Source organism: Scomber scombrus, chromosome 4 (genome assembly GCF_963691925.1).
Source record: "Scomber scombrus chromosome 4, fScoSco1.1, whole genome shotgun sequence".
Lineage (NCBI taxonomy): Eukaryota > Metazoa > Chordata > Actinopteri > Scombriformes > Scombridae > Scomber > Scomber scombrus.
The window spans coordinates 23,566,760-23,591,364 of NC_084973.1; the positions used below are offsets into that span (position 1 = coordinate 23,566,760).

The 24,605-nt window shown below is 40.6% G+C and overlaps 2 protein-coding genes across 2 annotated transcripts; one reads left to right on the forward strand and one right to left on the reverse strand.

Moving 5' to 3' along the window:
- Positions 1-387: 387 nt before the first annotated feature.
- lipg (lipase, endothelial) lies at positions 388-6,558 on the reverse strand. The gene is made up of 10 exons (XM_062418348.1): positions 6,109-6,558; positions 4,795-4,985; positions 4,317-4,496; positions 3,353-3,464; positions 3,053-3,271; positions 2,534-2,776; positions 2,195-2,315; positions 1,497-1,724; positions 1,274-1,378; positions 388-1,140 (listed from the first exon to the last, which is right to left on the reverse strand). Exons 1-10 carry the CDS (start codon positions 6,197-6,199, stop codon positions 1,128-1,130), a joined length of 1,503 nt encoding a protein of 500 aa, XP_062274332.1. The 5' UTR covers positions 6,200-6,558; the 3' UTR covers positions 388-1,127.
- A 4,628-nt stretch (positions 6,559-11,186) lies between these two features.
- On the forward strand, positions 11,187-23,651 carry LOC133979758 (E3 ubiquitin-protein ligase KCMF1-like). The gene is made up of 7 exons (XM_062418349.1): positions 11,187-11,310; positions 13,179-13,346; positions 15,383-15,522; positions 17,284-17,385; positions 19,259-19,439; positions 20,832-21,150; positions 22,065-23,651. The coding sequence occupies exons 1-7, from the start codon at positions 11,295-11,297 to the stop codon at positions 22,390-22,392; spliced, it is 1,254 nt and encodes a 417-aa protein (XP_062274333.1). The 5' UTR covers positions 11,187-11,294; the 3' UTR covers positions 22,393-23,651.
- The last annotated feature ends 954 nt before the right edge of the window (positions 23,652-24,605 follow it).

Genomic DNA, 24,605 nt, shown 5'->3' on the forward strand with positions numbered 1-24,605 from the left:
AAAGCAAAGTCACACCTCAATTTGTCAGGTGAAATGTACTCTTGGGTGTGGCCAAAAGCAGGGGGAAATAACACAGATAGGGTTGTAAACAAAATAATAAATAACATTAATGATGGCGATTCTGGGTTCGAACCCACTGGGTGGGTTGTGGCTTTCCTGTACAGAGTTTGCCTGTGCCTGCACTGGTTTGCTCCGGGTACTCCAGCTTCCTCTCACAAACCAAAAACATGTAGGTTAGGTTAATTGGTAAAACCTATTTAAAAAAATGTGAATGGCTGTCTATGCTAGATGTTTTGTGGATCTTCAAAGTAACTAAAATTTCATGATCACGATAAAAGAAGAAAAGAGATCTTGCAATATATACACAACAATGAAAATGGCACAAGATTACTACAAATAACAGGTGAATTTATTTTTCCAAAAAGTTATTTACATTATATACACATGAACACACACCCCAAAAAGAGCCACATACAGTAACAGTAACACTATGCACAGAACCAGAAAAGATCATGTGCAATGAGATCAGATATCTCCTTCAGTTATACAGTGTATCAGTAATCTCACTCAGCAGAAAGGCACACATATTGGTCACAGACAAACAATCACCCACACAATATACATAACATACGCACACACAAACACACACAAGTACTGCATCCAGAAGAAATTCAACATATGCTTCATAATGGGATGTGCTCTGATAAATAATGTTGGTCTTGCAGTGCTTCCATTTTTTTCATAAATAAAAAAAGAATATTTTAAAAATGTACAGTACAGCGACTACAATTGCTGGTGTATGTCCATTGACACCGATTTATATTCTACTTCACACAAAGGAAAGTTCTGTAACTCCTCCGGCAATCTTGTTCATACTGCCCCAACTTCCAGCCTGCGCGCCGTTTTCCTCTTGACACTGGACAGAGACCTCAGAGTCCTTGTTTCCAGAAACCAATGGAAACCATCCAGGTGCAGTTCAGAGTCCGAGACCTCAAGCCCCTCCCACCGTGCGCTGATCAATCATCCTCCTACGAAAAGTGCTCAAATAAAGAGAAGGCAGTGCTTCTCACTTAGCCATGTTGGGTCCCCATGGTGACGGTGCATTAGTTGTTGGAAGTGCTGAGTTGTTACATTGGTATCCTGTTGATCAAAAACAGAAGTTTGGTAAGAATAAAGACACAAAATACTGCAGCTCTTTCTTAATTTACACTATAAATCAAATGTCATTTTAATGGAAGATTATTTATCCAGCATTTCATAATGTTTTTTTTACCTTTTTCTTGGTTTCACTTCCCAGCCATCACGACATTTCACAAACGTTATCGATTCCCCTGGAGAAATATCGGTTTTTGAAGGGTCTTGGGCACAGAAGGTAAACCTATGATAACAAAAGAAAAAAAAATTAAACTTAATAAACCTTTAAAAAAAAAAGAAAAGAAAAGAAATTCTGCATCATTACAGAAGTGCAGTGACTAATCAGCAGCTCCCCTACTTACTTCTTTTGTGTTTCTCCAGCTTTCACACGAATCCGACGAACTGCCAGCACAGGTTTCGGAGGCTTTGAGTTCCAGGCCCAGAATGACTTCTTAATGTTCTTCCAGACAGAATTCCAGGAGTCAGCTTCTCCTTCCCAGCTGAGACGGATCTTCAGCAGGTCACCGATCTCGTCCTCAGTAAACACCAAGAAGGTGTTGGTCAAGTTCAGACCGACAGTGTCCTCAACACTAAACAAACAGATGGGAGAATCAGGGTAAGTCAGGCGTTCAGACAACCGAAGATGGACATCCTAGTAGACGTGCGTTTAAGTCATTTATTCTGCATGACTTAAAAACAGAAAATAGTGACTGAGCTGCACCAACATGTCTAGATAAAGCTGTCTGTTAAATTGTTCTATGAAATTAGCAACTCGAAACTTGATCTGAAAGTTATAAGGAGTTCCCCTTCCCAGACTGAGCTTGATCTACGTCACAAATCTGTAATATGACTGTGCAGACTTTTTTTTCCTACTCCAAAGTAAATCCAAACAAGACCAGATTTATAAATCACACCAGTCCAACACCACAGGCAGTGCAGCTGGCAGATTGAACATAAATATGAGGACAGTGACCAAGACAGTACACAGTGATTTAGGCATAGTCATGCTGAGGTATTGTGAGAAACAATGCTTTTGCAAGTATTTAGATTTTGTACTTACACATCAACAAATATGCTGTTTGTGTCATTATGGGCGCCGTACAATGTGACATAAAAGGTGGGATCTGCATGGTCTGCCTTTTTCCTGTTGAAGACGTGCATCTTCATCTGGTAGTGGTAGCCTTAAAAAAATACATATGAGTTAATGTTTAAACCACAATAGAGTTGTCTACGGTAGTAGTTTATAGTGGCAAGTGGAGTCATAATACAAGTGAGGAAATGCATAAGGATACAGATAAGATACTGATACCTACTGCTTATCAGTATCTCACTCAGTAAGTCAACATAAGAGTAAAAGATAAAACAAACTGTAGGTTAAAAATGTCACGTCCTTACTCACCTCCAAAGGGAGTGTCCGCACGTGTCTTCAGGTACATTTTACTGTTACGCCTCTTGCGCATCTTTCTGGCGTTGTAGCCAATGTTGTTGCAGCGGTTTTTGCGGCAGCTGAGGCAGATTCCCTTCTTAAAGCGATCCGGCCCAGTGCACTGGAAGGCGAAGCTCATGTGCGCCTTATTCATCAGAGAGTCCACGAACAAGTGCACGGCTCGCTCATGCTCACACTTCATCACCTCCATGAAATCTGAAGAAATTGAGGAGGGTATGTTAGATAAACAACAATTGATAGGGACTACAAGTTTATACTTTAGAGCAAAGATATGAATGATAAAGTCAATAGAAAAGGCTGAACATATTTCCATCACCACTGTAGCCACCCCCCAAAAAAACCCACTAAGGTAAAAATGACAGATCTAGACAAATACTTTTCGCAACATATCTGATTACTGCAGATGCCGTTTAATTGAAAACTGTCCATCTGGACAGCTGAAGCCAAACAGACATTTTTATAAGCACTTACTTCCAGCTACTGCCAGCACGTCACCCAGTGCACAGCCGGGCTGCACTTCGCCACCATTGGGGTAGATATCAATGTCCCCAATTGGCTGTTGGATCCCAATGCTCACGCCCAAGGCCTCTCTTGTGTAAGTATGCAGCACGTCCACGAAGTCAGCATCATCTGGAGAGAGGCGCCTCTGTTCCTCTACTCCCTCAAACATTGGCCCTGCTGGGTCTAGGCCTAAATTAAAATTAGACAGAAGATTAGGCAAATCAAGTAGCAATTTTTTTGCCGTTTTTTGGCGATTCTCACTGAATTTACCTGTAATTCTGCCGATGGTCCCTTGTACAAATGTTCCTGCATAGCCTGCTACATGCGCGCCTAAACTGTAGCCAATCAGGTGCACATTCTGCAAAGGCAGCTGCTGCTCATCCTGTTAAGACAAAAAAAAGTTGCATCAGCAGCTGCTACCATGAACACTAACCAATACTGAACAAATCTTGGATTTCAGCCAGTGATGATCAGTCGTGCCTGCAACCGAGCCAAGCTCAGTTAACTCGAGCACAATCTACTGACAGTCCCTTCCATGCAACAGCGCCTCCACCATCTGTCTCAGTTCGTCTCCATGAAATACTCTTTGTCTACACATTTACAACTAAGTGGCAGTGTGCCTGAATCTCTCCTCATTCTACATTAGTGCACTGGTCCGATTTTGTAACAGACACAGATCTCAGAGTACTGAAGGAACAAAATATAAAATATTCTGAAGTGTGAAGAAAACAAACAAGAAATGTGATCAGTTAGGAGTTCCAACACTATCCATAATTAGCTCGCCATTTTTACTTCGGCAGACTCATTCTGACAGGTTTGCCATGCTCTCACAGGCTGTCATCTTTTCAAACAATGCAATCTAAAAGACTGAACATGGCCAGGTCTTGTGGATTTAGTATTTAGCTGTTCCCCTGTCACTCAACCTCAATAAACTTCGCTGTCAAGTTAGCCCAGGTCGCACACTACATCACTAATAATTCGCTCGAGGTATCAAAAAACATCTAAGAGATTAATTTATATATCTGCCCTAAATACTTAAGACACCTTGCCTTACACACCAAGCAAGTCAGGAATATGTTAAAAATGCATGTGAGAGGTTTCTGTGGTGCTCATGGGGTTTTTTTTAACTTCACTTGTGGTTTCATTGCAAGTGAAGGGAAATTATATTGGAATTTTCAGTTCCACAAATGCACTCAGACATGATTCATACTCGGAACAATTTGACTATACACACCTGAAGCCAGTCAAGCATAGCAGCAATGTCAAGGCCAACGGTATGAGTGTAGTTCACCGCATCGGGGTAGAGCTGTTGAGCCATTGATAACCAGTCAACGATCACCACATTGGCCTCGTTTTCACGCTGCATGACTGCTGAGACCAGTTTGTGCATCCAGCTTTCAAACATCCCGCTCATCTAAAAAGGAAAGAAGAAAAAAGGACAACAGGGGTCAGTCGGTGAGTCAGTAAGTCAGTCATTCATTCATATGAACTACTTCAACCTGGTGACCTGTGACTCTCACACAGTAATGTCACATTCCATCAGTCAAAGCACTCTGGTTGGAGGGATAAATTCATCCATCTAACACACAAGCTTCCTTCACTCTGGTAGAAGTGAGGCTGCATCTTGTCACGAATGACCCACATAGAAAGAGTGGGGAAATTGCAAATAGATGTGGGTAATCTTAAAAAAAAATGTGTGTGCTCATTTGTACCGTCCAGCCGTGGATGATGAAGATGGTCTTGGCTGTGGAGTTGAAGCCACACTCCTGTAGACACTCCTTCTTGCCAGTCTTCAGACTGCAGCCCTCCTGGTCCAGATCTAAAGTTTTTCTCATGCTGTACTTAACTGTGCCAACGAGAGACTTGCTGTCTGTTGACATTTCATCCAATCCACTGTCTGCACCTGAGAGGAGAACAACACAGGATATTAGATATAATAGAAGGAAATCTCTGATTAAATCCATGTCTTATGTCTTCCTTAAGCCTTCAATCTATTATGGGAAAATAAACACTAATCTCAAGTCAGTTGTTTCCATTTCGAACACACGATTCAGACACCATCCAGCCAATCACCCTTCAAAACTGCAGGGAGTGGCTGAGACAGCCAATCAATTGCCTATGCTACAAACATCTGCTACAATAATGCCGGTTGGGTACGAGTTACACCGAAGATGCAGGCGCGTAGCCAAACCACCCCTCTCTTCTTTCATTTCATCCTGTTTTTTCACACAGCTGCAGACACAGCTTGTATAATTATATCCAACGTTAACACACTCTGCTCTTAACCCTGAAGTTAAAATTAAAGCGTTTGTGTGAAGCATTTGGAGGATGCTGATATTTTATCCAGAGGTTAAGAAGAGTCATTTAATTACGAGTATGTTGCCAATTAGGAAGCGTATTTTAAGAATACACAGCCTGAGTTGTTGTTTTTCCTTTTCGTAAAAGCACTGCTGTATTTGTATTTTTGGATAAATTGGTTAAACCAATCTGGGTGAGTCCCGTGGCGCACAGCTGCAACGTCACATCTGAATTTAAATGAACTCAACACCCTTTGGTGATGGGCCACACAGACCAAAATGACTTCAGCTGGGTAGTAAAAAAAAGGCTCGTAAGCGGTCCGTGGTAAAACGCGGATTCAGCAGAACATCTTTCCAAATAGTCCACACAGACGTGGCGTTGTGTGTCCTCCACTTGAAGACTCCGGCTGCCTGCTCTCCCAAAAAAGGACACGTAGACCTGGTCTTTTGAATCCATCCCCGTTTTTCTGGCTCACTCTGCCTGCCACACTCGCTTGTATTTGTAGCTCAATTAAACTAATAGCCTAAAAAAAATACAAATTAGTCAAGCGAATGTGTCTGGCACTGGCTGTTTAGGCTTCTAATTTTAAAAAAAATCATTCATAGATTTTCAGAGGTGCATTTCTCCCTGATTTACATGTGTGATTAGATTTTGACACTTCCTTGTGAAGCTGTGAAATACATTAATGATAGAAATGAATGAACAATAGACACAAAGCCATTTCTTACCTCCGAGGACAGCGTTGTCTCCAAGAGCAGACGAGAAGAGCGCAGCAGCACATTGTAGGAAAATCCATAGTAAAAGGGTTTTATGATTCATTTCTCAGTCACAGACGGGTATAGAAGAAATAAAAACGTCCTGAGAATATAAAATGTCTTTCTGCTGTGCCGGTAGTAGGCGCGAAAGGTAAATGAATGAGTGAATCTAGAGCCGGTGGTGCGTTTTTGGTGCGCTCCCGTGTAAGCGCCGCTCAAGAAATGTATTAACTTGCATCAAGTGTCTCATTAGAGTTTTAAATAGTTTTTCCTTTTCAGTCATCTGATCATCGGCTGATCTATCGTGGCTCTTATTGGTCAAGCCCCCATTTGTTTACGTTGAAAGGCGTGGCAAAGTTGAATGAAGTCGTAGTAGGCTTCTCACGTTGCGTGTTAACCCCTGTGGGATGTGTACTACTGACGCAAGCCTCCAGAAAACGTCTCAAGTAGCTCTGTGTTGCTATGAGGGTCGTGGCTCCATATCTTTGTTGCCCAATCTAACTCAAACATGTGTAAAAATAGTCATCAAACAGTCAATACGCCTACGAGACACACTGACAAGAGGAGGCGCTTCTAAAGGAGGCAGGACTGGTGTGAAGACTGCTCTGTTTTATGACATGTTTTACATTACAGTCTGATATAAACAATAAAAAACCCTCCCTTTGCTCATTATCATACGTGGGAAACCCACAGTCCCTCTCTGCACTTCCATGGGAATATTAAAAAAGGCTCCGACCCGTGTGTGGGGGGATGGCGAGTCTCCCTCCCCACTGAAAGACTCGTCCCCTCCGCCTGGCGCGCTGCCAAACCATCGGCTTAGCTCACCGACCAGTTTCAATTGATGAAGCGAAGAATGGGCGCACTCACGCAAGGGGTCCTTGCTACAATAACACCACTGTCTTGTGTATACATACATCAGCCCTCATTGCCCAGCAGGAAGTGTCACCTGCCACACCAGCAGCCCCTGGTACCTTGATTGTAAACATCCTTTGCCTCTTCGAAAACAAAGGTCATGCTGCTGGTTTCAGTGTGCAGTAGGTCAGTGGGTTTAAGGATCACTGCAAGCTCCACACGCCTTTACTACATTTACATATTCAAAGTTTCTTCATATCCTTCATCATTGTCTATTCTGAGTTATTTCTCAAGTGGATCAGCTGGAAAACCAGACAGATCTTGCTCAACCATGTCTCTCAACATGTTTCTCTTCTCTTTATTATGAACAAAGTCTTGATCTTTATGTAAATAATAATTATAATATCTTCGTCAAATGCAAATCAATCAGACCTCTTGCAGTGTCACTGTGACTTGGACTCACTTGGCTGGAAACTGAGCATTTTTATATATAGCTTCTCTTTAAAAAACCAGCATTAATGAGATTAAATATCTCTGATGATCAAAGTGAGGCTTTGCATGATATGGGAGCATCCAGAATAACTAATTCCTGTTTTTAGCACAGGGTCAAGAACCCATGTATTAATACCCATATGGTTTTGATTGTGTAGCAGAAGGTGTGATATCAAATGATGAGATGATGCAACGTAGCGTAAAATCCATCCTGCTCACTCACTCTTATAGAAACAATTCCTTCAAAGATGTTAGATCTGGATGGAAAAGCAGAGATGATGACACCGCACTGTGCCAGGACTCAAACCTTAAATAAAATAAACTTTTACTTGCAGATTAAACTCACTGGTTGTCAGCTTGGCATATAGATGAAAGTGTGACATGATGCCAGATGTTGCAGCTGTTGTGGAAGATGCAAAGGCCTGAACAACTGATTCAAATGAATCATCTTTCTTGTTTCCCATAATTATGTAATTACTTTATTCCATGCAAATTATTTAATGGGCGGAAAGCCCAACTGCGTCAATTGCAAAATTCATCCAGTTATTCATTTCCTTTAATAGCTCATAAGCTATCAGGGGGACTGAAACTAGAGTTTCTTCATGCATTTCGTGTTTTTAGGGGCATGAGGGGAAAAGTCATGGGTTGGTTCATCACATCTATCTGATATCTGTGCCAACTTGGAGACTTTCCAATTGACTTGCATGTTGTTGAACTAATGGGAGAAACTAGAGCATAGGCAAGACAAATTACAAACTAGTGACCATGAGACAGAGTAGACAGATGGCATTAAATGTGACAGTCATGATGGAATTTTTTTAGAAAATACAGCATCTACATATGTATAAAGATTTTAAATATCACTTTGTAACTATATTTGCCTTCATTAGACTTAGATTCTGTTTTGAGACCAACATATTTTTAGCTTGACAGTGTTTTAAATTTAGTCTCAACCCTCTTTAATATGTGTTTGTTATCTTAATGTCAGAGTGATGAGAACTGTTGTTCCTCAAAAAAGATCCAAAATCAAGGACTTCCCACTGAAAGACAAAGCTCTCTTTTTGGTCTGATGTCTGATGCTGACATTTTTATTTACTTAAAACGTAAGGATTTTTTCATGTAATGTCATTATTTCCATCCTCAGCCCATACCTCAGCCAGCTGGATGGCCTGAGTGCCAGTTTAAATTTGCACTATGCTGACCTTTCCTGATTTTGCCCTACAAGGTTTGTCTGACAGGACCCAACAATGAGGTGCTGTGAAATATTAAAATACTCAATTAGACCTGCAAAAGGCTGCTCAGCAGAAAGAGCAGATTTTAGACTATAAAGAGCTTATGTAGTGTAACCTTGCTCTGATTCATTCCTGGAGTTATTGTCCAAAAAATTCAGGTATGAACCATGAAGCCAGAACAAAAGGACACACACAAAGGTTTTGGATGGTCTTTGGATGGGAAATTCTTGTTTCAAGCTCACTGCAAAATTGTCTATGATCTCGTAACTTTTCCAGCATTTAGCTTTAGTTACTTCAAGATAATTCTATTATTGTTTTACATTAATGGCACATCATGATTATTTGGGAACTATCTAGTAACCATATTTGTTGTTATTATTGCAAAAATACATCAAGTCAAGGTGAGAAATTTGCAAAGCTGATTGGTTCCACAAAGAGCAAGGAGTGCTGCAAAGCAAGCTTTCTTGAGATGCTCTATTTTTTCCCACATAATTTTGCATTTGTTTTATGAGGTGAACAGCTTCTGCTTTCACTTTTTTGCTACCTGCAAGCCAAGGCGGTGAGATAGTCCAAAGGTTAACACAATTTCACATTTGCATTATTTGCTTAACCCCGTGTTTGTTATAATAGTACAAGGATTTAGTTTTGCATTGATTACTGTGTATATTAGGACATTCAGGTATTCCCCCAGTGCTCTTTGTCACACATTGCTGTAATTGAGGAGAATAGAAAAGAGAGCTTTTGACTCAGGTTGATGCTTAAAGTAAGTTTAACAGGTAATGGACATCAAATTTATGGTATGTAGATTTCTGCTATTCATTATTACTATATATTATTATTCAGCTATGATGTGGCCCAGTTAGATGTGACGTGACTGTTCAATACAGTAGTTGATTTGAGAAGAATAACATGTTTCTATAACAGTGATTTATACTGGTTTCCAGTGAGTCATGGGTACATTTGTCAAGGCCAAACAACAACAAAGGTTATTTATATTCTATTTAATAGTAAAGGTTGTCAAATTGTTTAAGGCCAGGGAGCTTTCATGTAAACGTTATGTGCAATACTGTCCATCCAACAAATGTGAATGTCTGTACATTAACCATCAATGTTTTTTAAATTTCTTTAAAAAAAAACTTTCTATGTATGCATATGGTATGTACATAATGCATTGACGTGTGCATTAAGAGTAAGCATTAAAGAATGGATGTGCGAATGTACAATGTGTATTTAAGGGTGTGTGTGTCTGTGTGTGTGTGTGTGTGTGTGTGTGTGTGTGTGTGTGTGTGTGTGTGTGTGTGTGTGTGTGTGTGTGTGTGTGTGTGTGTGTGTGTGTGTTTTGAACTTATGTGTTCTTGTATTTGTATGTACATTACATCCTGTTCACCTTTCAGGACGTTGCACTTTTAATGTCGTAGTACTGCCATGCAATAGCAATAAAGATATTCTACTGTATTATATTCTAATTTGTTATCTTTAATTCATGCTTGTTTGGATAGATGGAGAGGGAGAAATTTGGTAAATACAGTAATTTTGGTAAATTATGGTCAAATTAACTTAATCTTAAAGTCTCCATCCAACTCAAAAATATGCTTTCTTCTGGTTCATGGGTATGGTTACCTAGTTTGGAAGCCAATTCTGGTCCATTATTCAACCTATGCAAGTGTGATGTGGAAACCTGAAGCTTCCAGTGCCCCAAAACTGAGGACGGACTGTTCAGTGAAGCAGTAGCTTTTAACAAGTTTTTAAAATTAAATAAATTCGGATATTTATACATTTTGGATTTGGAGTTGTCATTTTAAGGATTTTAACAAGATAGTTGAACTTTTTTGTGTGATATCACAGATTATTTAAAGTAGACGATTAAATAAACATCGTAACCCTTGCATACTTTTCAGGTGTTTTTTTTAGGGTTTTTTTTTTATACATTTGACAACGGAAAAAACACCACATGCACATTTCTTTTAGCCAGACTTTTCCTAATTTGACCCACAGTATACAACAATATAGAACAAATATATCAGTTTATTTTATTTTTGTGCAGCTGATACACATTTTCATGTATGCAAATGTACAAATTTGACCTGTGTTTATTTTTTTTAAATTAAAAAAAAAAAAATCAGCATTCAAACATGTTGTATTCATCATATTCTATAAAATGTTCTCCTGGACCATAAAATAGTGATTGTGAATGTAAGATTAATCAAACTGATGGGGAATTTATGAATGTGAATTATTAATTCACATGAGATTAATTAATTATGCCTCAGAATATGAAAAGTATGTGAGTGTTAAAACACATCTGGAGTGTTTTATATTATCTGTCTCATCACAAACTAAGTCAATACTCACACCTTAAAAAAATGAGACAGCAGCGCCATCGTGTGGACGGAGCAGAGGAGTGGCGAGCAGTGACACAGCAGGAGGCGGAGGTGGAGGAGGAGGCGGTGTGCCACACCGGATCCTTCATGAGGGAAGAGGCCAGGGACAGCCAGCCAGCCCCGGCTCCTCTTCTCTTCTCTTATATTTCTCTCTATTGCACGTCAGGGAGCCCGAGCAAGGGGCTGCGTTAGTGTCCGTAGGATGTCCCGTCATGAAGGTGAGAGCACACTCCGGGGGTCAGTGTTTCACAGAGAGAAATGTTGGCTGAGCAGCGGTAGCCGACAATGTCTTGTTTTGCAGCTCATCCTAGCTAGCGTTGGCTAGTGTTAGCAGCAAGGCTGTGCAGTGTAATTTGGTCGGGGACGCGTTATGGCGGCCACAAAATGTGAGTGTAAGTTAATCCAAGCGGTCCTTGTGGTCGACGTCACGTTTTAAAAACAATAATGTACAGTGGCTTTATTTAGCAGCTGTTAGTTTCACCAAAACAACGCTGACAAATAAGCGGAAGGAGATAGTTAATGCTAGCTAAGTGTAGGGGGGGGGCTATTATTGCAACTAGCCGACAAGCTAAGTGGCACTAGGTTATGTAGGTTAACGAGCTGGGTAGAAAAGGGGGAGTGCCGACAATAGGAAACAGAGTAGAGCAGCGAGTCGCAGCTCGGTCGAGGCTTGTCACATCGTGGAGCTAGTTTCAGCCTCCTTCCTGGTGGAAAGTTGGCCTCCAAAAAAAAATGCTAAGTTAGATTGCAAGCTAACCCAACACTCACCTCGTCCTTGTGGGCCAACCTTGTGCTTGAAGTTCGCATGTTAGTGTCAAGTTGATGTCATCTTGCACATTGTGAATTGTTTGTCTTAGCTCGCCATGCACTAGAGAAAAGTAGAGTTGGGGGTAAAGTCAGTCACAGCTGAGTAGCCTGTCAGCCCGTTAAGTGGTTCATGTTGGCCAGTAACGAAGGTTAGTCAGGGCCCGAGCGGCCTTTATTTTCCATGCCTGTGTTGTTGTCAACTTTACTGCCAGCAGTCATCAAGTTACTCGGCTCTGATGTTTATACTTGGAAGTTATCGTGGTGACTGTCACAGACATTACTGCACTGGCTAATAGTCGTCAGGATCAGGGTTTGGACTCTTTGAGTTTTTTTGTTTTTTTTAAACAGCTTGGTTGCTATGAATGGAGATAAGGGTGAGTTTTGGTCAGCCTGGTGTCATGCAATACAAGCGAGGCTGGCTGTCTGCACGACTGTCCTGGTCAATCAAGAAAAGCCTGGACTTGACTTGACGTTTTACCTCATGTGACACACATAGGTTGAGCCTGTGTCGTCAGTGTTAATATTGTGATGATGATTTATGGATGAGGCCAAAAAAACCATATCATGTATATATGTAATTCAACTCAGTATCCTTACCATGATTACAAGCCTTGTGACATGTTGGTGATTCTTCATAATGGTTATTTTTAGGCTGCTGGTGCTTTATTTTAATGCAATTTTCATAACCAAGCAACAAAAAGGGAGTCCAGTCTCACCCACCTATGTCCTACTACCGTACGAACAGAGCAAGTGCAAATACACAATTAAACCATGAAAATACCAAAAAAAAACCTGATGAACTGCAACAAAACTAATGTGATGCATCATTCTTTAACCTCATAGCAGGATGCAATTTCATCCTGTGATAATGTCACTTTTAAAACCATTTATCTTTTTAATATCTTAGCAGTGTGTTTGCAAGGATGGTAGTTACCTTGTACACAATTCTTGATCATATATGTTTCAATGTGCAATGCATGAAACTCTTTGTAAATGTGATTTGGTTTATTTTATTTTTCTGATTCTTCTGGTTAAGGAAATCCCAGTCTTAACATCTCATTTAAAGCACATCATGAACGCAGAGTACATTCAGTTTTCATCAAAGTAAACTTTGACCGATGACTTCTGATGAAGAGAAGTGACACATCAAATATTAAAATAGACTGCACTCGACTTGTCCAAAATATGCTGTGTCGATGAACCCAATTAAGATGACATAAATATTCAACATCTGCCCTCTCTCTCATCCTTTCCCTTGTCTGTCGTTCTCTTCCCTCAGGTGTGAGCTGTGATGCGTGTTTAAAAGGCAACTTCAGAGGTCGACGATACAAATGTTTAATTTGCTACGACTACGATCTGTGCGCATCGTGCTATGAGAGCGGCGCAACCACAACCAGACACACCACAGAGCATCCCATGCAGTGTATATTAACCCGAGTCGACTTTGGTAAGTGGAATTGATATCCTCTACAGACTAATTACTAGCAGAGTGCTTATCGAGGTCTTGAGGAGTATGAAATGTGTGAATGTGTCCTTACGTTTGCACATTTTAATGAGGTTATGAGCCACCTGTCATTCAGTTCATACAGCATTTGTTGTTGAGATTAACAGCGTTTGGAAACAATTTTTAATTGTGATATACAGATGGTTACTCCACTAACAGGCAGGCAAGAAAACACAGATGTCTTGAGTGCTGCTGCATGTCTACAGTTTGAGACAGACCCTAAACCAGCAACACAGCCTCTATAAACTGATTCTCACTGTGGTTTATCACCTGAAACTGCAGTTCTGAGTCAGACGTTATTGTTAGTTGGCAGTAAAATGAGTACCAACCCTGAAGTATTAAAATAAGTTTGTATCTGCATTCGAGCCTTCATGTGGTGTGACGGGTGATAATCCATCTGCAAGACTGTTAGCAGAATACGCCAAAGCATATTCGTCATGTATAGATATCATTTGTGATTTTTCAGTGTAGATTTTCAAATTTGTTGCAGTGGGATTTTTTTCTTTTTAAGAGATAGTAATTGCACAGATGCCAGTCACAGATTTACTAAATAGCAAATCTCAAACTGGAGCTTTTTAAAGTACATCGGGAACCTGCATGTAATAATAAGGATAAACCACTAATACTGGCAGTCTTTTGTAAACCTCCTTCCATTGGCTTTAATAAGCCGAGTTGAACTGTTACATTGTGTGTTATCTTTTGCTGGCCTTTGCTTTTGCTCTCAGACAGGAAGGATGCTCCCAAATGACTTAGCAGTGATAGATTTGACCCAGACAGCCCAAGGAGTTTTTGGGAGTGCTCGCTGGCTTCAGTTTTTGTCTGAGAAAGTGCTGTGGCAACGACAGGATAGAAATATTCAGATCCTTTTAGTTTTTAGTTTTAGTTAGACTTTTTATGTTTGGCCAGCTTGGCATTTCTTGTGGTATCATCTAACACGTAGAAGAGCAGTACAATTATGATTAAGGCACAATATATGATTACCTTTGTTTTTAGATGTTAGCTTCAATAATTATTTCATGAATTAGTGCTGTGAAATATGCTGTTGATCAGCCTTTCACACATTGGAAATGCTGTTTTACAATCTGTTTTTAAAAAAAAACAGTTGCAGAAAACAGCGGGTGCGAGCTTTCACAAGGTGCAAGGTCCTCAATAATTTGTTTGTGTTTTAGTTTTAGTTTTTTGTGGGGGTTTTCGCATATTTGTTAGTCCTGCTCGGACAGAGAGCTTGTATTTTAAGGTAGAGCTCAGTATCTGCACAACGAGCTCCATATAGTGTCATTTTAAGACCTCAGTGTAAAGGTAGAATTTTATATTTTTTAGGAAAAATAGGAAAAAGCTGTATGTTGCACTCATGATATTGACTGTCATGTCAGCTCTGGCTTCTTTTGGGTGATTTCATGTGAAGCCGACGAGGGAATGTTTGTTAAACCACTTTCTGTGAAGATGCACCAGTCGATGCTTTCATATTAACAATTCATATTTATTTGAAAGGGCTCTCGCTCATATCGACAAAATCATACACAGTTATTATCTGAGTAACTCTACAGTTCCTCTCAGCTCTAGGGAGGTTTTTTTTCTCCTTCCTTTTTAATTCATCTTCCAACTCAGTAGTTTGGTCTGTTAGCCTACAAATATCGATCAGGCCTCACCACTCATCAACCTTGTTTCCAGCAGATAAAGCCACTATAAGCCACCTACTCTGCATCAAAGAGCAGACGGACAAAGTTAGTGACTCGCTGGGGAACATAAGGGAGCCTTTAGCTGCTAGGGAGCCATATGTCCCTCAAGAGTTGTGTAGACCAAAAAAAGAACCAGTAGGAAAATGAAAATTCTCAACTAAATGTTGATTGTGAACTGTTAATTGTTTGTGAACATGTTCACCATAAGAACTTTGTCATGATATGTCAGTAATATGTTCACAGCTTGTTCCGCTGCCACCAAATTAAAATCACTGAATGTCCACGTTGATTTCCCTCCAGATCTGTACTACGGTGGAGAAGCATTCTCGGTGGAGCAGCCCCAGGCCTTCACATGTCCCTACTGTGGCAGGATGGGCTACACAGAGCTCTCCCTGCAGGAGCATGTGGCTGCAGAGCACTCGGAGACCTCCACAGAAGTGGTACGTTTGTGCTGGACGTCTATGAAACTTCCACATGATGTTTGCAGATGTGAACAGAGTTTAATATCAGGCGATGTTTTCATTTGAGTTGCTTTTCCTTACATACTTAAGAATTGTTCTCACTGGTATCAGACTACACACATCTTTGACACGATTTTGTTGCTGCAAACAAATCTACAGCATCAAGCCTAATAATGAATGTCAGGAACAATGAACGGGCCCATATTTTGTAATATATTTAAAAAAACAGCCCAGCCAGAAAAAAACATGCCATAAGTCATCAGTGACAATTATAACTGAAACACTATAATTTTTCAGCTATAACTAAAATCAAGAAAATGGTCACTTATGACTGACATCAGGTTTTCCTTAATCAGCATGTGGAGGAGGCGGACATGAGCTGCTGCTGTCTGAGACACTAAATGTGCCTCAACTCGACCAGACAGTCACCTGCTATTAAAATACATCTTTTTATCTTCATTTTCTGCAGTATACAATTACCAAAACCTTCTAATATCTTCCTCAACGAGACCTTCTGTTCACATACAGTGAACCTGGTAGCTTTATGTAAGGTTTTTGACCTGTTAAAAGACATTTTTCACCTCCAGTTGTCTTTGAAGGATAAACGGCCCATACTGCCCTATTTGTGACACCTAGAAATGGATCCACAATCCTTTTTTCTTTCTTTTCTTTCTCTTTTCCTAACACAAGACCGTCAGCATCACACAAAGCACTTCTGTTAGCCATGATTGATAATTTCTCGACCCTCCTCCTCCTACCCTGATCACCTGCGAACTCACGCAAGGTCATGAGCAGCGATTGGTCCGTGTAATACTTGTAGTGTTGCCAGTGTCCCAACAAAGACACAGCAAGGATTTATGACACTGCGAACGCCTAATCTGACGCGTCTGACTGCAAGAAAAACTGAAATACCAGTGATGTCAGGTAGTCTTTATAGATGTTCACTGTTTCTCTTTTGACAGCCAGGTAAGAAAACATTACTTTGAACTGAGAAGTTCTTATCATAACAATGTAGCCTGTTTACTGCACGCTTTATATCACTGCTGTGCTTACTTAATGTGGTTTTGAGTTACAGTCAACACATCAGGATTGGTTTTTATTTTTGTTTTGATAGTCTGTCCAAATGATGGATTCAAAATTAATTCCGTGCTTAGAAATGATTGTCACAGTGTCTTTTTAAAAGTGTAACACTAATACAGTGTGACTGATAGTTGTGGTAATGTTTTAGGCATTTAATTGGTTTAGTAAAGTGAAGACTGTGAAGACTAAGACCATAAAGTGGGTATTTAATCCTGACATTTTTGCTAAAATATTTCAGAATTAATTACTACCAATCAAATGCTTTCATGCCCCCTCTGTGATGTTCGACTGGCTAATTGTCAGTCATATCTCACATACCATACGCTTAATTAGAATTACACTAAAATACATAGAGAACGGTTACGTTTAAGCTTCACCTCCATGTCCGTTTCTCTTTCACTATCCTCTCTCATTCGCGCTTCCCACCAGCAAATTAACTGACCAAACTGTCAGTGAGTTAAAAATCAGTCGTAGCCCTTAGTGCTGCTGCAGCTTTACAGACATCACATCCTCTCTCCTCCTCGTGTTTGAATACAGTGTTTGTACGGTATATATTTACTAATCTCAGTGTTTGTTCAAAAGCATCCAGCACCAACTGGTGAATGTTGAATGTGTAGTGAAGTATGCCGATATTGACGTTCTCTCTCTTCCTGTCGCTAGATTTGCCCCATATGTGCAGCGCTGCCAGGTGGAGACCCGAATCATGTGACGGATGACTTTGCTGCTCATCTCACACTTGAACACAGAGCACCCAGAGACTTGATATCCTTTTGAAGTATAGAAATTTAATTTGAATTTGTGTTTTGTCATCAGAACCAGTTATCTTAAGGTTTCTGTGTGGAAACTATTCAGATATTTATTATTGTGCTACTTGAAGGATGTGACTCATCATCCAAATGAACCCCCGTGTGGTTTGTGTCATCCAGATTGTGTTGTCATTTTAAAGATTTGCGCACCATGCAGGCTTCTGTTCACTGAAACTGACATTTCTTGACATTTTGCTAATAACATTAAAGCCTCCGGTGGTAGTTTTCCAACTCGCCACAGTGGGAAGAGAACCGTTTAAGTAATGATTTCACTGTCATTATGTAGTTTTAAACAAAATTATGTTTCTCAACTGAGAGGGAAGGTACAGTGAAGGCTAATTGTGTTCATCTCTGTGTTTTTATTCTGATTTGTCTGAATTTCTCCGTCATTAACCGTGGCCTCTCTTTGAAGTGGCTACTAAACAACAGATGAAATGCAGTGTTATGTTGCATTTTTATGTTGTTTTTTTTTAGCTATTCATAAGGTGTTAAAGGTATACAGTGAAGGTTTTTACCACCAGTGGCACTGTAGTTATGATGGGATGTATCAATTCAATACTCTGAATTAGTATTGATGACTTTTCTGACTTAATAACATGGTTATGCACCATGATGTGACTGATCCACTTTAAATACAATTTATTCATCAATTTCATCACAAAACTCATTTTTTCAGTTATTCAGTATACAGTAAATCAGTCACAGTCATGACTCTTTTTAATGCCACTACAATCCCTAGCCTCATTTTATTTATAATAGATAGATTTCACAGAATTTCAAGCAGGGACCTATACAGATTTTAGATTTAGGAAAAAAAGAGAGCACTTTTTGATTGACAGATACCAAGAGGTGAGGAGTTGGGTCAGGTCATCTCTGATGGTTTGTATTATGTGTTTTATGTGCTTTTCATGAGCACAATGAAGCCAAGAAAGGGATGTGAGCATTTAAAACAGAAACGCATTAATGTGGGATTAATTTGAATGCTGGTGGGGATGAAAACAGACAACTTAACCTCTGGACAGTTTTCTGAAAAATAGCCCTGTATTATCTGTTATTAAATTATTGAATCTGTTAGGAACCCGAGGCTCCTCTGAGTGAAAATGCATACTCACTCCATTTGAGGGTGAAAATGCAGTTCAGAAAGGAATTAAGCTGAATTAACCACATATAGGTGTACGTGTCAGTTAAGAAGAGCCGGAGAGGGCTGTATGAGTGTTGAAATATCAGCATCTGCTTTTAAACCGGCAAAACTACTCACAGTGGGTTTGACTCACTGAGGACTGATGACAGCAGTCTGACAGTCGGTTTAGAGAGTTTTGAATTCAGTGCTGTGGTCGAAACAAAAGATGCAGGAGTGCATTTCAAGTTCCATGAAATACAGGTGTAGGTTTTTGTTTGTGGGTGCTGCTAGTGTGCTGTGTTGTGCAAATGTTCATGTGACACGAGGGCAGCATGCAAATACATCAGCCAATTGCAGCAGTTGCAGAAGACCTGTGTGTAATGAGCATTTAGAAAATAACAAGTTGATTTAATACATTTATAGATCAGCACAGAATCATTTAAATCATTCATAAAGGAAAATGTCAAACATTTATTGATGGCAGCTTCTCAAATATTAAGATTTTCCACATTTTTCCATCATATCTTTTAGCGTATGTGAGGGTTTTGGATACATAAATATGAAATTCAAAACAATCAGCTCAGTTTCTGGGAACTAATGGTCAATATCTTGAAAGTGTAATCCAAAAAAGATTATCTTAGTATTAACAGATGACCTTTAGATGCAGCTCTATCACGCTCTTGATGTGTTTCTTAACGATGAGCTTCACGATGAGTCCAGTGGCGTGCGGCATGTGAGGAGGATGTTTCACCCTGGGCGCGGGCTGGGGGGTCCACGAGCCCGCAGGTCTAACATGCACTTCACCAGCAGCACCACAGGGGGGCTCTCCACCAGTCAGAGCTCCTCACAGAGCTCCAACTACAGCAGAGAGGCCATGGACCCCATAGCAGGTCAGTGTCACACACACACACACACACACACACACACACACCCACACAATCACACACACAGATGAAAGGCTGTGGTTATATGATAAACTCTTCAGAAAATACAGATTTTCTATGAAAAGAAGAAGCTGCTGAGCCTGACCAATAACAAAAAATATTTTTGTTATTGGTCCAGTCAGGCAGGAAAATTATTTTCTTATTGTAATGATCAGTATCACCCAGCTTCAACTGCATGAGGTCTGACACACACAACACAGGTGCACAGTTCTTACTGGTGCAACAGGGCAACTTATTAATATAAATATTTAACAGTTGTCTTAATAGAGTACATTTCTCACAGATACAGATTTTCTACTGCAGATACGCTGTGTTTGTTTCAGTCTTCAAGGCAAGTCTGTAATGTGTGGGCAGAGTTGTTGCTGTGGCAATTCCATGTTTATCCTGTTCCCAATTTTAATCCGGTTCAATGCTTGGTATTCGCCATGTCAGTTCCAGCTGTGCCATAATGAGGGTCCCTGTTCAGGCCGCCTCACAAACAGGACACCGGCCAGTGCTCCCTCCTCTCTAATGACCTGCTATACCTGCTGGGCTGTTGATCCGACTGGCCGAGTTTTAGCCTGAAACACTCACTGCCGAGGCTCTGTTGTACTCTGTGTGTGTGTGTGTGTGTGTGTGTCTTTTGAGTTACAGTGCTGTGCTTTTTATTAAGCATCAAAGGCTGAGAAGCGGTCATGTCTTATTTAAGTTCTGCTTTTAGTTGTGTGACAGTGCAGCTCATAAATGGTAGTTACAGGGGTTGATTAGAATCTTTGCTTTTATATACATTTTACCCTTTTAAACCTATATTGATGAAAAAAACTATTAAAGGGTAATATTATTTCCTTACTGCCATGATTGCTTGAAGATTTTTTAATTTTTTAAGGACACTGGTGCACTGGGATTAATTGATCTTTTATACAAACCACCATTAATGGTTGAAGTAAAGTGAAGTGATGCAGGTGCAGAATTGAACTAAAAGTAAACTAGTGTTGTCACGATACCAAAATGAATACTCACGATACTGTACCAGCCAAAGTAACACGGTTCCGGGTACTATCACGATAACAGAGCCTTTTTTATTGTTATTATTATTTTTATGAACGTGCAATATATTTACACAAGTTAGAATGAAGCTGTGCTCACAAGCCAGATTTATTTTTACAGAAACTATGGGTCCCACTGGCACCGTGTTCAACGGTAGTACCGTTGTGTAGAAATTATGGTATAGTAGGCACCGTGACATTTTGGCACTGCGGTAAAGGTGGGTACCGGTAGGCCGTGCAACACTAAAATAAACTCACATCTTTCCATCACAAGTTGTAACATCCCATTCTTGTCTCCACTGTGTTCCTCCAGAGCTTTTGTCCCAGTTGTCGGGGGTGCGGCGTTCGGCGGGCGGCCAGCTCAGCTCCGGGCCCTCGGCCTCCCAGCTCCAGCAGCTCCAGATGCAGCTCCAGTTGGAGCGCCAGCAGGCGCAGGCAGCACGCCAGCAGCTTGAGACGGCCCGAAACGCCACCCGGGGCGGCGGCCGTGCCAATGCAATCCTCAATACAAATTCAGCTGCCACAAACCCCAACCCCAGCGCCAACCACAATACCAACCCCAGTCCCAACCCGGGTCAACCTGAGCCCAACACACAGCATACTGCACATAGCTCCCAGTTTCTACTCAGCAGGTTGGGATATTGCTCAATTTACTGCATCTCTTTAAATATTTTAAAGGAATTATTCAACATTTTGGGAAATATGCTCATTAAATTTTGTGCCATGAATTAGATGAGAAGATTAACTCCATCCTGATGTCCATCTAATTATGAAGCTCCAGCCAGCAGCTTAGTATATTATAAAGACTTAAGGCTTTTGTAAGTTGTTTCTGAAGATAAAACCAGTCTGTGCTTGGCCAAGAAATAGATTGTCGAATCACATCATGTCAATGTGGTTTTTATACAGCTTAATATTAGTTGAGATATAACATGTTCATTAGTGAGCTGTACTGATGCTTAAAGTTATTGTTAGCTTTGGACAGAGCCAGGCTAGCAGTTCCCCCATTTTCCAGTCTTTAGGCTAAACTAAGCTATCTGGCTCCTGGCTGTAGCTTCATATTTATCAGCAAACAACTACTTGCTATGTCACGATATAGCAGAGTATATGGCAGGATGAAGTCACACTCCCTCTGAGTGTGCAGTAACTCCAGCAGAATACTCCAGAAATAGTAACAGACTCTCGATCCATATTTGATCAGCGCTGGCTAGTTTGACAGTTTGATGTGAGGTTCATGAAATGTGTTCGGTTGCTGCTTTTTTCCCCCTCTAACTTTATTGAGTAAATGCCATCTGCATTTGTTTTGGTCTCAAATGCTGGTGCTCTAGTGTGACATCTAGTGGGGTTGAGTGATGCATATTGCACCTTTTTAACAGGACAGTGAATAATCGTATTTCCAAAATGTCAAATTATCCCTATAAATCTAAGCTGTTCTTCCTCTTTTACTCTCCTGTCACCTAATGTTTCATCCATCTGTCTTCCTCTCATTATCAAAGTCTACATGCTCCTCTGAGCTTCATCTCATGACTGATAACTTGTCGTCCTGCAGGCTGAGCGAACCGCGGCTGTCTGAGGCAGAGCGGCAAGTGTGCGAGGCCCAGTGGGCCGACAGGAGCCTGTTTGTGACGGAGCTGCTGCTGTCCACACTGCTGCCAGACGAGGACGCCTCTGCCTCCTCCTCCGAAGACGAGGACGACTGTCACGGCTCGTTGCGGAATTTCGCTGACTTCGAGGCCATGGGCTGTGTTGAGGTCATGACCTTGGACGTGGCACTGGAGAACCTCAATCTCAAGGAGATGACCCCGGCTACCAAGACGACGAAAACGACGACTAAAACGGCACCGACGAAGAAAGAGCCTCCTGCGCCGCCCCTTTGATGACATAGCCACTCCCTCCCCTCAAAAACCACCATTGTAACTGGCTGACTGCTATGTCAGTCCAACTGCCAATGGATGACGAAAAAGACTGCAGTTCTTTTTGGCTTTGTTTTATTTTTATTTTTTTCTCAGTGATTGTCATTTCAGCTCTGTCGCTCCCCACTCAACCCCATGTTTATTACGTTGTGTACATTGAATAAAAGTAGTGAGACGAGAGAATGTGAAAGCAAGCAAGCGTGGTGGGTGCGTGAGAGTAAGGAAAATAACTATATAAATATATTATAGAAAAATTTATATGAAAGTTGATAATCAATTCCACATAACCCGTGTTTCCTCTAGCAGATGAGCAAAAAGCGTAGTTAGCTGTTTAAGAGACAAACACGTCACATACTCACCCATGGGAGAGGCGGCAGACAGAAACCTCTCCGGTAAAAACGCTGCTGTGTATTTATAGTTATTAATTAAAGAAGTGCTTGGATGGTTTACCACAACTTAAGCATGAGCTTAAATCACCATGTGCCCATTTTTAACTGCACAGTCACCAGATGGGGAGGTCTTTCTCTTTTGTTTCGACACCTGAGTAACTGTAAATTAAAACGGTGCTGATTGCCACATCGGTGGCATTTCTGCACCACACACACACACACACACACACACAAACGGACTGATGGCTGCGTTTGGTTACATTCATGTCCAAGTTCAACCTTCCCCTCCCCCTTGTGTGACACCACCTGTTTTGGGTCATGTGACCTTGCTTTATATCGACTGTGGGCACTTTGGTTTTGAATTGCATATCCAGTGTCCATTTGTGTACACTACAGATGCTCTACATAAAGGCGATACGCAACTCGGAGGCAAATGGAGATGAAGTAATCTCTTTAGTGTGACCATTTTCAGGCCTTTTATAACATGGAAGAAACACACAACCCTGGTCTCATACGGTTGTGTTTTTTGTTTTCACCCCCCACCCTTAATTTTTCGGAAGACCAGACGCTACTTTCTCAAGCTTCACGTGATCTGAAATGAATCCTCTCTCCATTACTCATGAATGCAAAGATTACTCATGTGACTTGAAGGAGAGAATCCTGTATGCTCTTTCCATGAAATTTCTCTCGGTCAAAAAAAAAAAGATCTTTGTATGCCTCCACTGCTACCTGAAGAAATGCAATGTGTGTTTTTGGCTGAGCGAACAAGCCAAATTACAGGGTAAACCTTTCAGTTTGGAGGACAATAAAAATGTTTTGGATGGAAATGAACTAACCCAATCCTGATCTCTGGTTTGTTTTTTCTTTCTCTCGGTTGCTAATGTCCTGGCGAGCATGTACAGCGTATTATATATATATATTTTTAAAACACCTATCTTACAGGTCAATCTCAGTTAGTTTTGTCCTCTCCTGAGTCAGGAGTCCTCCTGACGCATGTTCCATCTCACAGCAACAATGCACAGTCAGATTAACATGCTGCACTGATTAACCAATGGGTGAAATTCAAGTGGCAGCAGCACAGGGTTATGCATCATTTGGCCTAAACGTTTTCTTCTGCTCATTGTCAGAAACACCACAAACCTACAGCCGTGTTTCCCCCCCCTGAGCCATTGCAGCTGTGGTTGTTGAGGTTTTACAGACTGTGCACTTTAATTATCGGAAAACACAGTAAATCAAATTCCAAACAAGCACATACTGTTAAATGTTTCATCCACTTCTTTCTGCCAAACTGATGGCATAAAAGGATAACACGCTCTTTAACGTGTCCAGCTGTTTTTTTCCCTACATGACTTCTTCACATACACTAAATAAAATACAGTTAATTCAGTTTGTCATAGAACAGACTGAACTAACCATGTAGGGCCAAATAATCTGAAATATGAAGGAAAATAATTCCATAATATTCTTGGAATAACAATAATTTGGGAATGAAAGTATGTGTAACAGAATAATCCACTTATTAGCTTTTCAGAGCTGTCAACTGCATCTTATTCTGGCAAAAGTCACTGCTGGAAAAGATCACCACACATTTTTAATTTTCTCTATATTACACACTCGGGCCTGAGCGACTACAGACATGCATCTTAAAAAGTAAGTAGGATAAATTATTATATATATATTTCTAACATTGAAAACATTTGTTGGCAGGTGGTGCAAATTAATAAAGAAAATTGATGTTTCCTCGTGGATGGGTTAAATAAGAGGTCATTCAAAATACTACAAAAAAAC